Consider the following 13,378-nt stretch of genomic DNA (forward strand, 5'->3'; position numbering starts at 1 on the left):
CAACTGGTCATGGTGACAGAGTTCTAGCAACTATGGTGGATGAATAACGGGGTCAGCCCAGTAGGGGTCAGCCCAGTAGGGGTCAGCCCAGTAGGGGTCAGCCCAGTAGGGGTCAGCCCAGTAGGGGTCAGCTCGGCTCGGCTTGTCTCAGTAGCGTGAAAAGAGTATGTGTTACCTGGTCTAAGCACTGGAAGGCTGGGCTGGCAGAGACGTGAGTGGGGCCCAGGGCCAGGCTCTCCTCCTGTAGGTCAGCATCAGGAGCCAGGGCTAATAGAGGAGTAGTCTCCTCCTCACCTCCTCCTCCTCCACTGGGAGGGTTGGTCTGCTCCCCAGCTTGGCTCATAGTGGCCCTGTCACACACACGCAGACACACACGCAGACAGACAGACACGCACGCAGACAGACACGCAGACAGACAGACACGCACACAGACAGACACGCAGATAGAGACAGCAGACAGACAGAGACAGCAGACAGACAGAGACAGCAGACAGACAGACAAAGACAGCAGACAGACAGACAGACAGACAGACAGACAGACAGACAGACAGACAGACAGACAGACAGACAGACAGACAGACAGACAGACAGACAGACAGACAGAGACAGCAGATAGACAGACAGCAGACAGACAGCCAGAGACAAGCAGACAGACAGAGACAGCAGACAGACAGCCAGAGACAGCCGACAGACAGAGACAGCAGACAGACAGAGACACCCGACAGACAGCAAGAGACAGCAGACAGACAGAGACAGCAGACAAACAGAGACAGCAGACAGCCAGAGACAGCAGACAGATAGAGACAGCAGACAGAAAGAAACAGCAGGCAGCAGACAGAAAGCCAGAGACAGCAGACAGACAGCCAGAGACAGCAGACAGACAGCCAGAGATAGCAGACAGACAGAGACAGCAGGCAGCAGACAGGAGACAGCAGACAGACAGCCAGAGACAGCAGACAGACAGGATTAATCAGCATTTTCATGATCTTCTAAAGAAGAAGAGCACTAGACAATTCCGTAACTACTAGTCATTTACAATATTATTTTACATTTACTGGCTTTGCAAAGTATTTACAGGAATATACTAAATCTTAGCCTTGTGTATTCTATCCACTCTACATTACACTGATGAAAGACAGACTGCTGCAACCCTCATAGCCTCCAGCTCCAGTCTTTGACCTAGGATGTGTCCCAAATGGCACCCTATTTCCTATAGTGTAGTACATTTGATCAGGCCCCATATGGGACGCATGGGCCCTGGTCAAACGTAGTCCACTATAGGGAATAGGCTGCCATTTGGGACACAGCTCAGTGTTCTGGAACCTACAGAAAATACTAAACCCAGCTGCTTTGCTGGACCCCTCTAAACCATGGCTGCTGGCCCAGTGGCTGGACCCCTCTAAACCATGGCTGCTGGCCCAGTGACTAGACCCCTCTAAACCATGGTTGCTGGCCCAGTGGTTGGACCCCTCTAACCATGGCTGCTGGCCCAGTGGCTGGACCCCTCTAAACCATGGCTGCTGGCCCAGTGACTGGATCCCTCTAAACCATGGCTGCTGGCCCAGTGGCTGGACCCCTCTAAACCATGGCTGCTGGCCCAGTGGCTGGACCCCTCTAAACCATGGCTGCTGGCCCAGTGGCTGGACCCCTCTAAACCATGGCTGCTGGCCCAGTGACTGGACCCCTCTAAACCATGGCTGCTGGCCCAGTGGCTGGACCCCTCTAAACCATGGCTGCTGGCCCAGTGGCTGGACCCCTCTAAACCATGGCTGCTGGCCCAGTGGCTGGACCCCTCTAAACCATGGCTGCTGGCCCAGTGGGCCTCTTACAGTAAGTAAAGTCCCTATCCTCTTCAGACTTACTTCCCACTGAGCACAGGCGTCAGTTCAATGTCTAGTTTTGATTCACTTTTGGTTGAGTGTCAACTAACGTGAATTCAACGTGAAATCAACACATTTTTGCCGAATTGTTAGGCCTAAGAAGTATAAAATAAATAGTGATAGAAAGACTATTGAACCCGTTTCAACTGGAGACTGGGCCTGTGTTCAGGGCTCCAAATTAACCTTTCCACTCCTAACTCATTTTTCTAGAAGCGCACCACTGTCTGTGTTCATTTGCAAAGTGCAATGTCATTGTTCTATCTGTAATATACCGTTACTAGCTAGAGAGCATTGGATTTAGATGATACGAATGAATCATTTTAGCCAAACAGAACCGATAAATTCGCTTTCTACTCAAAACTGCTAACTACAAGTTACAACTGACCAGACTCGTGTTAGCCAGCTAGGGAAATAAGACATAGCTATAGGTAGCTAACGTTAACTGTTACAGCTACAGTATGTTATTCTTACCTGTAACAGTCCCTTTATTCACTTGTGACTCCAACTTTGTCAAAATAATGATCCAGCATTATGCCATAAAAGTTAGGTCTGGGAAGTAGAGCTATTTGTAAATGTTATTGGTAGCTAGCTAGCTAAACAACAAAATGCTTCAGTAAATCTCAGCCTCTCTGTTCTGTTGAATGCCTTGAAAACGTTGCCATAACAACGACGCCCCAACATCCTTTTCAGCAAGACTGAAAAAAACGTTTTTAAACTTTTAAAACAGCAAAGAGGCAATTAGACATGTAAAATACTAGCTATATTTGAATTGTTTAATTAAAACAGTGCATGCACTGTGTTTATTTGTCGTTTAGGAAAATGTATTGATCATATTGAATCGCATGCATGCAAGGGCAAACAGACAGCTAAATTCCAGCAGAGGGCACCAAGTATTCATTGTCATGAGTACAGAGAATTTTCTCCACAAGCTGAGCTGTGGTAACCCTTGTCTCCTGCAGTCCGCAGAGCAGGGCATCATCAAGGTCTGCTCGTCATTTGAACCAAGCCAACCAACCCCTGTCCTGGAGGTATCCTCTGTAGGAGGCATATACATACACAGGAAATAACTCTAAGGATTGTTATGGATTGTTGAGTTTGGAGAGTTTTGGTCCAGACAATGGTTTTTTGTGATATATATATATATATAAAGAAGTGTATTTACTCTGAAGCAATTGAATTTGAACACCCTGGAGTTGAGACCAGGGCCTGTTTTCACAAAACATCTCAGGATAGGACTCTTGATCTTGGATCAGGTCCCACTGTCTATATAATCATATTCATTATGATCTAAAAGGCAACATTTATCCTAGATCAGTACTCCTACACTGTGACTCTTTATGAAGACGGGCCCAGAACAGCTGAAGAGCTCCGTTCTCTCCATTGTCACATGGTGACATCACCCTCTCAGCTCAGGAGAAACTGTGGAAAAACATTTAAGATCATTGTCTTTCTCCTGGATCCAAATGTAGTCTTGGTTCCTCTCCTTGTTTTATAGGTCCTCTATGCAAATTAATCTGGGTCCATTCATTGTTCTTCAATCTTAAATCACACATATGAAAATATTCATAATAGCCTTCTGGTTCAACACATCAAAATGTTTGTGAAACACTCCAGATGGTGCTTGTGGTGTGTGTGTGTGTGTGTGTGTGTGTGTGTGTGTGTGTGTGTGTGTGTGTGTGTGTGTGTGTGTGTGTGTGTGTGTGTGTGTGTGTGTGTGTGTTAAAGGGGTAGTAGGATTTGGCAGGTCACGTGAAGCAGGATTCTCATTTTGGGAGAGACTTTTATAGTGGCCTTGAACTGAACATAAATGTTCATAGATAGCCTTGATCCTCTGTCCTGTGACTACTGTAGTAGGTTCTTTGAGACAGTATCAAATGGTTGGCCTTTGGCTCAGATGTTGACTGAGGTTTTTCATGATCCATTTATAGTTCGTAAGAACATTGTATCTCATTATTCACTGATCTGGTAGGTTTTGGTCCAGTAGAGGGTTTAACAGCATTAACCATGAACCTCATATTTCTGGACTGATTTCTGGAACCTGCCATGTTTTTGTTTTCTATAACAATATGCCCTTCAAGTGAATTATAATTTTGGCAAGTAAAACAAGTTCTTGCACTTCTCAGAAATTATTTTTAGATTTGTGTATAACTCAGAATTGCAAATGCTTGAGGCCATGCAGCTAAGTTAGGACAGTAGATTAGCTCACTGTTCACAATTAACAAGGTTTGTTTTTGTTATCAATTCATATTCCATCATGGTAAACTGTCAACAATACTACCTCATTGAGTTCTGTTTGTTACTAACTCCTAATAATGTAGCCACACAGGAAAACAACCTTCTGTGCTGTATTCAGTAAACACAACAGGTGGCGGTAAACAATAGCCATTAAAGATGAGGGAATGTGCACCATTCCATACAGACATATTTAGCTTCATTCTCTGAGTAGGTTTTCAGTCTAACTTTGTGCATAGGATGTGTCTCGACCTGTTCTGACCATCCATTCTGTCTTTAGGCCTCTTTAGTGGTTTAGTGTCCTCCTGAGTAGTCAGTGAAGTCATACACACTTGTTCCTTCTGAGTGTCATAGTAAAGTGTGTTTTCTTCTCATGACTTCCAGAGAGCACTCTATTTCTAGTAGGTCTAATATTTGTTCTTAGAATAGTGCTGAACAGGGCTTGTTCTTAGAATAGTGCTGAACAGGGCTTGTTCTTAGAATAGTGCTGAACAAGGCTTGTTCTTAGAATAGTGCTGAACAGGGCTTGTTCTTAGAATAGTGCTGAACAGGGCTTGTTCTTAGAATAGTGCTGAACAGGGCTTGTTCTTAGAATAGTGCTGAACAGGGCTTGTTCTTAGAATAGTGCTGAACAGGGCTTGTTCTTAGAATAGTGCTGAACAGGGCTTGTTCTTAGAATAGTGCTGAACAAATCAAATCAAATGTATTTGTCACATACACATGGTTAGCAGGTGTAAATGCAAGTGTAGCAAAATGCTTGTGCTTCTAGTTCCGACCATGCAGTAATATCTAACAAGTAATATAACCTAACAATTCCACAACAACTACCTTATACACACAGTGTAAAGGAATGAATACGAATATGTACATATAAATATATAAATGAGTGATGGCCGAACGACGTAGGCAAGATGCAGTAGATGGTATAGAGTACAGTATATACACATAAGATGAGTAATGTAGGTTATGAAACATATAAAGCAGCATTGTTTAAGGTGGCCAGTGATACATTACATCAAGATGTCAAGATGCAGTAGATGGTATAGAGTACAGTACATACATATGAGATGAATAATGTAGGTTATGTAAACATTATCTAATATAAATAATATAAAGTGGCAAGTGATAAATTGATTACATCAATTTTCCCATTATTAAAGTGGCTTGAGTTGAGTCGAGTCAGTATGTTATCAGCAGCCACTCAATGTTAGTGATGGCTGTTTAACAGTCTGATGGCCTTGAGATAGAAGCTGTTTTTCAGTCTCTCGGTCCCAGCTTTGATGCACCTGTACTGACCTCGCCTTCTGGATGGAAGTGGGGTGAACAGGCAGTGGCTCAGGTGGTTGTTGTCCTTGATGATCTTTTTGGCCTTCCTGTGACATCGGGTGGTGTAGGTGTCCTGGAGGGCAGGTAGTTTGCACCCGGTGATGCGTTGTGCAGACCTCACTACCCTCTGGAGAGCCTTACGGTTATGGGCGGAGCAGCTGCCGTACCAGGCGGTGATACAGCCCGACAGGATGCTCTCGATTGTGCATCTGTAAAAGTTTGTGAGTGTTTTTGGTGACAAGCCGAATTTCTTCAGCCTCCTGAGGTTGAAGAGGCGCTTCTGAGCCTTCTTCACCACGCTGTCTGTGTGGGTGGACCATTTCAGTTTGTCCGTGATGTGTACGCCGAGGAACTTAAAACTCTCCACCTTCTCCACTACTGTCCTGTCGATGCGGATAGGGGGCTGCTCCCTCTGCTGTTTCCTGAAGTCCACGATCATCTCTTTTGTTTTGTTGACATTAAGTGCTGACATTGAACAGGGCTTGTTCTTAGAATAGTGCTGAATGGTGCTTGTTCTTAGAATAGTGCTGAACAGGGCTTGTTCTTAGAATAGTGCTGAATGGTGCTTGTTCTTAGAATAGTGCTGAACAGGGCTTGTTCTTAGAATAGTGCTGAATGGTGCTTGTTCTTAGAATAGTGCTGAATGGTGCTTGTTCTTAGAATAGTGCTGAACAGGGCTTGTTCTTAGAATAGTGCTGAATGGTGCTTGTTCTTAGAATAGTGCTGAACAGGGCTTGTTCTTAGAATAGTGCTGAATGGTGCTTGTTCTTAGAATAGTGCTGAATGGTGCTTGTTAGAATAGTGCTGAATGGTGCTTGTTCTTAGAATAGTGCTGAACAGGGCTTGTTCTTAGAATAGTGCTGAATGGTGCTTGTTCTTAGAATAGTGCTGAACGGTGCTTGTTCTTAGAATAGTGCTGAATGGTGCTTGTTCTTAGAATAGTGCTGAATGGTGCTTGTTCTTAGAATAGTGCTGAATGGTGCTTGTTAGAATAGTGCTGAATGGTGCTTGTTCTTAGAATAGTGCTGAACAGGGCTTGTTCTTAGAATAGTGCTGAATGGTGCTTGTTCTTAGAATAGTGCTGAACGGTGCTTGTTCTTAGAATAGTGCTGAATGGTGCTTGTTCTTAGAATAGTGCTGAATGGTGCTTGTTCTTAGAATAGTGCTGAATGGTGCTTGTTCTTAGAATAGGGCTGAACAGTGCTTGTTCTTAGAATAGTGCTGAATGGTGCTTGTTCTTAGAATAGGGCTGAACAGGGCTTGTTCTTAGAATAGTGCTGAATGGTGCTTGTTCTTAGAATAGTGCTGAATGGTGCTTGTTCTTAGAATAGTGCTGAACAGTGCTTGTTCTTAGAATAGTGCTGAACAGTGCTTGTTCTTAGAATAGTGCTGAATGGTGCTTGTTCTTAGAATAGTGCTGAATGGTGCTTGTTCTTAGAATAGTGCTGAATGGTGCTTGTTCTTAGAATAGTGCTGAACAGTGCTTGTTCTTAGAATAGTGCTGAATGGTGCTTGTTCTTAGAATAGGGCTGAACAGGGCTTGTTCTTAGAATAGTGCTGAATGGTGCTTGTTCTTAGAATAGTGCTGAACAGGGCTTGTTCTTAGAATAGTGCTGAATGGTGCTTGTTCTTAGAATAGTGCTGAATGGTGCTTGTTCTTAGAATAGTGCTGAATGGTGCTTGTTCTTAGAATAGGGCTGAACAGGGCTTGTTCTTAGAATAGTGCTGAACAGTGCTTGTTCTTAGAATAGTGCTGAATGGTGCTTGTTCTTAGAATAGTGCTGAATGGTGCTTGTTCTTAGAATAGTGCTGAATGGTGCTTGTTCTTAGAATAGTGCTGAACGGTGCTTGTTCTTAGAATAGTGCTGAATGGTGCTTGTTCTTAGAATAGTGCTGAACAGGGCTTGTTCTTAGAATAGTGCTGAATGGTGCTTGTTCTTAGAATAGTGCTGAACAGGGCTTGTTCTTAGAATAGTGCTGAACAGGGCTTGTTCTTAGAATAGTGCTGAACAGGGCTTGTTCATAGAATAGTGCTGAACAGGGCCTGAAGTGGATTAAAGTACATCATATTTATGTACCAGGGTTTGTATTTTTGAGCCGGTATTCTCTAAAGAGGTGCAGGCACTCAAACAGTAGAAAATGTAAGAGTCTCTGTACAAGCGAGCGCTGGTCCACAAAGTGTAAGAGCGTTGGGCCAGTAACTGAATGGTTGCTGGTTTGAATCCCTGACCCAGAAACATCTGCTGTTCTGCCCTTGAGCAAGGAAGTTACTGTACCTTTTTATAGATGCTGTTATCCAGAGCAATTTACATCAGTGAGTGCATACAATTTGATACTGGTCCCCAATGGGAATCAAACCCACAACCCTGGCATTGCAAGCACCATGCTTTACCAACTGAGCTACATGGACCACAGTTAACCCACAACAACTGGGTGTCGATGAAGGCAGCCCCTCGCACCTCTAATTCAGAGGGTTTGGGTTAAATGTTAAAGGCATTTTGGTTGAATGCATTCAGTTGTGCAACTGACTAGGTATTTCCTTTCCCTAACCAGATGCAGAACAACTCATGAATTCTGATCGTATGATGTGTTCTCATTGCTGTACAGATGTAGGATCTTAGCAGCAAAATAACCTTGCAGCAACAGGAAATGTGGATTATAATTTATGATTTATTTTGTAGGGGTTGATACATTTTTCGTTAGGACAGTTTGTTAAACTGGAAATTACAAACATTAGAAGCCTTTTTAAACCTTGAATACACTACAAGTTTGCATTTCCTGCTGTGCAGTAACATTCGTGCATCAACATGACGATGAAATTAAGATACGGCATCTGTATCTTGGAAAGAAAACAACCCAAAATCTTATTTTAAGTGATCTGGTTGCAGCTGTGCTTAACCATACGCTGGTCGAGTGACAGTCTCTTACAGCTGTTCCTTGGTTATCTGAAGCCTGTTTCATTTATATGATCACCCTGGGTGGTGTGTTTCATAAAGCTTATCATCCCATGAATCACTATTGCTGAATGAAATAATCAGAGGAAAAAGTTACTGTATCCTATACACTGGTTTTCTTTTGTACCTGTGTATTATAGTCATAACAAAAGCAGAAACAAATTGGGGGTCATTTTATGATCCTTCTGCAGGCTCTTTCAAGTTAGGCAGTGTTCTGTTTTCAATATCCCAATTAATCCAAGTTGGGTTTTCTTCCAGACACGTATTCTGCACAGTGACGAGTATAGTTCCACAGTCACCGTAGAAGGTTCCGTTCCAACTGACGAAAATTGCAGATACTTAATACAATCTAGTAAAGCTTTTCGAGAGGTTTTTATTAAACTCTTTTTAATAGTTACTCTATAACAAATTGTCTTGCTCGCATCAAAGTGTTGCTGAACAAAGGACAGAAATTGAATTTGAAATGGAAAACAGCCACCGGGATTCTTTGTGCATCACACCGAAAGAAATAAACATCTCTCCGGGAAGAAGGGCGAGGGTGTACGTTTCATGATTAACGACTCATGGTGTAATTGTAACAACATGTAGGAACTCTAGTCCTTTTGTTCATCTGACCTAAAATTCCACGCAATCAAATGCCGACCGTATTATCTCCCAAGAGAATTCTCGTCGGTTATTGTCACTGCTGTGTATATCCCCCCGCAAGCCGATACCACGACGGCCCTCAAGGAACTTCACTGGCATTTATGCAAACTGGAAACCATATATCCTGAGGCTGCATTTATTGTAGCTGGGGATTTTTACAAAGCTAATTTGAGAACAAGGCTACCTAAATTCTATCAGCATATTGACTGCAGTACTTGCGCCGGCAAAACTCTGGATCACTGCTACTCTAACTTCCGCGATGCATACAAGGCCCTCCCCTGCCCTCCCTTCGGCAAATCTGACTACGACTCCATTTTTCTTCTCCCTTCCTTTAGGCAGAAACTCAAACAGGATGTACCCATAACAAGGACTATTCAACGCTGGTCTGACCAATCGGAATCCACACTTCAAGATTGTTTTGATCACGTGGACTGGAACATGTTCCGGGTAGCTTCAGAGAATAATATTGATTTATACGCTGATTCGGTGAGTGAGTTTATAAGGAAGTGCATAGGAGATGTTGTGCCCACTGTGACTACTAAAACCTACCCTAACCAGAAACTGTGGATAGATGGCGGCATTCGCTCAAAACTGAAAGCACGAACCACCACATTTAATCATGGAAAGTTGACTGGGAATATGGCCGAATACAAACAGTGTAGTTATTCACTTCATTTGCGTATCACCCCAATAGGTCCACAGACGAGGCAATCGCCACTGCCCTTACCCACCTGGACAAGAGGAATATCTATGTAAGAATACTGTTCATTGACTACAGCTCAGCATTCAACACCATAGTACCTACCAAGCTCATCATTAAGCTTGAGGCCCTGGGTCTCAACCCTGCCCTGTGCAACTGGGTCCTGGACTTCCTGACGGGCCGCCCCCAGCTGGTGAAGGTAGGAAACAGCATCTCCACTTCTCTGATCCTCAACACTGGGGCCCCAAAAGGGTGTGTGCTCAGCCCTCTCCTGTACTCCCTGTTCACCCATGACTGCGTGGCCATGCATGCCTCCAACTCAATCATCAAGTTTGTAGATGACATAACAGTAGTAGGCTTGATTATCAACAATGAAGACGGCCTACAGGGAGGAGGTGAGGGCCCTCGGAGTGTGGTGTCAGGAAAACAACCTCTCACTCAAGGTCAACAAAACAAAGGAGATGATTGTGGACTTCAGGAAACAGCAGAGGAGCACCCCCCTATCCACATCGACGAGACACCAGTGGAGAAGGTGGAACGTTTTAAATTCCTCGGCATACACATCATGGACAAACTGAAATGGTCCACCCGCACAGACAGCGTGGTGAAGAAGGCGCAACAACGCCTCTTCAACCTCAGGAGGCTGAAGAAATTTAAAACCCTCACAAACTTTTACAGATGCACAATTGAGAGCATCTTGTCGGGCTGTATCACTGCCTGGTATGGCAACTGCACCGCCCATAGCCACAGGGCTCTCCAGAGGGTGGTTCGGTCTGCACAACGCATCACCGGGGGCAAACTCCCTGCCCTCCAGGACACCAACAGCACCCGATGTCACAGGAAGGCCAAAAAGATCATCAAGGACAACAACCACCTGAGCCACTGCCTGTTCACCCTGCTACCATCCAGAAGGCGAGGTCAGTACAGGTGCATCAAAGCTGGGACCGAGAGACTGAAAAATTGCTTCTATATCAAGGCTATCAGACTATTAAACAGCCATCACTAACACAGTGAGGCTGCTGCCTACATACAGACTTGAAATCATTGGCCACTTTAATAAATGGATCACCAGTCACTTTAATAATGCCACTTTAATAATGTTTACATATCTTGCATTACTCATCTCATATGTATATACTGTATTGTATACTATGTGACGACAAACGCGGAGTGGGAAGGGTCGTCAGCTAGATGGGAAACACCTGGGCTCGGGTGTGTGCCAGGATAAAGACACCTCTTCCACAGTCATTGGGGAGACTCTCTCCACACAGACACCTTGTTGATTTTGGTTGTGTAGTTTTGTGGCTTTTTGGTTATTTGCTTTGGCACCTTTCAACACCCTGCATTATTACATTCAGGTATGCAAAACACTCACTTACACTACTGATTACTGATTACACATGCCATTGTTAATTACTTAGTTACTTTAGTTAATAAATATATATTTTTGTTACTCCTTGTCTCCACGTTGTCTCCCTTTTTGTTGCGAACTCTGAGCCGGTTCGTAACAAGTGGGAGCTCATCCGGGATCTTGAACTTGTGTTTGGGAGAAAACGTGGAGGTATGTTAAATTGAGGTGCTTTGTTTGTTAGTTTGAGTTTGGTGCTCAGTACTGGTTGCGTTTGTTGGTTTGGTTTGTGTGCTGCGTTGGAGAGAGTACATTGGTTAGTTTCCAGGTCCTGCCTAGCCTGAAAACGCTTGTTCTACTCGCTGTGGTAACATTGGTCTGAGGTGAGTACAATCAGCTGTGTACCTCGGTGGGAGATTTGGATAGGGTAGTGAAACTTACTACCTGGAGCTATAGCCTTTTTCCCCTGATAGGCTTAGCGACGTGTTTCATTTTTGGAATATGTTGGGCATTGTTAATGTTTGTTATTTTTGTGTGGTGTCTGTGGACTGAGCAGTTGTCTCGGGGGCACATCCGTGGCTTGGTGTAATCTACCAGCGTGCTGGGGGGTTACTTCCTCGCCAGCGGGCTACAGTGCATAATTACCCACTGCAAATCTGCATGAAGACTAGGGTTGAGTTATTGTAGGTTTTGGGGAAGCTCCATTTCTCATCTCTTTTCTGTGGTGCCCGGTGTGATTGTATTCTCTTGTTGTGGTCTGGTGTGCTCAACTGAATCGTTGGAGTGACTATGAATCGTTGGAGTGACTATGAATCGTTGGAGTGACTATGAATCGTTGGAGTGACTATGAACCGTTGGGAGATGTTGTTTGCGTTTGTAGCTGATACGGTCTCTTGTGTGCCCTGTTCCTGAGTGTTGTGTGACTGACCATTGTTTGGTTTTGTCATGTTCTAACTTTCCTGTCTGTTCCCTCCTGGTCTTGTGTTCTCCTTTCCTCTTAAATGTTGCTTCCTGTACACAAAGGTTGCTGAGGTCTGGGGAGAAGGAAGTTGGCTGGGGCAAGTGGAAGGTGAACATGTAACCTCTCGTAAATTTGGGACGCAGAGGCCTGTGTCAATTTGGGGTTGAGAGGCCTGTTAGTTTCTTTTCCAAAAAGTTGAACCGTTATCAGTTGAACTACTCGGTCATGGAAAAAGAAGCGCTAGCACTCATTTGGGCGCTACAACACTTTGAAGGGTATGTTGGGTCGGGAGTAGTACCTATTGTGGTCTACACCGACCATAACCCTCATTTTTTTTCAGGTCCATGATGTGTCCTAATCAGAGGATAATGAGATGGTGTTTATTTTTACAATCCTTCCGTCTCGATGTGAGGCATATCCGGGGAACTGGTAACGTGATTGCTGATGCGCTCTCTCGTGCGCCCTGTTCCTGAATATTTACGTGACTGACCGTTGTTTGGTGTTGTCATGTTCTGTCGTTCCTGTCTGTTCCCTCCTGGTCTCGTTTTCTTCTTTCCTCTTAAAAGTTGCTTCCTGTGTAAAGGTTGCTGAGGTCTGGGGAGGAGGTTGGTTGGGGCAGGTGGAACTGTGAACACTTAACCCCTTGTCAGTTTGGGAGGCAGAGGCTGGTACGTTGTTCCGGGGTCCTTGTTGGTCCTCGGTTTTATGGGGGGGGGGTGTGACGACCCTCCCACTCTGTCTGCTGTATTTTCTCTCTTTGCTCTTGTTCCTTATTAGGATGCCAGTGGGCGGAGTGGGAAGGGTCGTCAGCTAGATGGGAAACACCTGGGCTCGGGTGTGTGCCAGGATAAAGACACCTCTTCCACAGTCATTGGGGAGACTCTCTCCACACAGACACCTTGTTGATTTTGGTTGTGTAGTTTTGTGGCTTTTTGGTTATTTGCTTTGGCACCTTTCAACACCCTGCATTATTACATTCAGGTATGCAAAACACTCACTTACACTACTGATTACTGATTACACATGCCATTGTTAATTACTTAGTTACTTTATTTAATAAATATATATTTTTGTTACTCCTTGTCTCCACGTTGTCTCCCTTTTTGTTCCGAACTCTGAGCCGGTTCGTAACAACTATCTATTGCATCTTGCCTATGCCGCTCAGTCATTGCTCATCCATATATTTATATATTCCTATTCCATTCCTTTACTTAGATTTGTGTGTATTAGGTAGTTGTTGTGGAATTGTTAGATTGCTTGTTAGATATTACTGCACTGTCAGAACTAGAAGCATAAGCATTTCGCTACACTCGCAATAACATCTCCTAACCA

General features: G+C 44.2%; 1 protein-coding gene across 2 annotated transcripts in view; it reads right to left on the reverse strand.

Annotated features, from left to right (window-relative positions):
• LOC115188452 (coiled-coil domain-containing protein 146) overlaps positions 1-2,607 on the reverse strand; it is a 68,178-nt gene extending 65,571 nt beyond the window's left edge. For both annotated transcript variants that reach the window (XM_029747323.1, XM_029747324.1), the window contains exons 1-2: positions 2,352-2,607; positions 176-350 (exon numbers count right to left, since the gene is read on the reverse strand). In XM_029747323.1, coding sequence (XP_029603183.1) covers positions 176-343 — 168 coding nt within the window. In that variant the 5' untranslated portion in view covers positions 344-350; positions 2,352-2,607. The remainder of the gene's footprint in view (positions 1-175; positions 351-2,351) is intronic.
• Positions 2,608-13,378: the final 10,771 nt, after the last annotated feature.

The sequence above is a fragment of the Salmo trutta genome, unplaced genomic scaffold, assembly GCF_901001165.1.
Source record: "Salmo trutta unplaced genomic scaffold, fSalTru1.1, whole genome shotgun sequence".
NCBI classification, from domain to species: Eukaryota; Metazoa; Chordata; class Actinopteri; order Salmoniformes; family Salmonidae; genus Salmo; species Salmo trutta.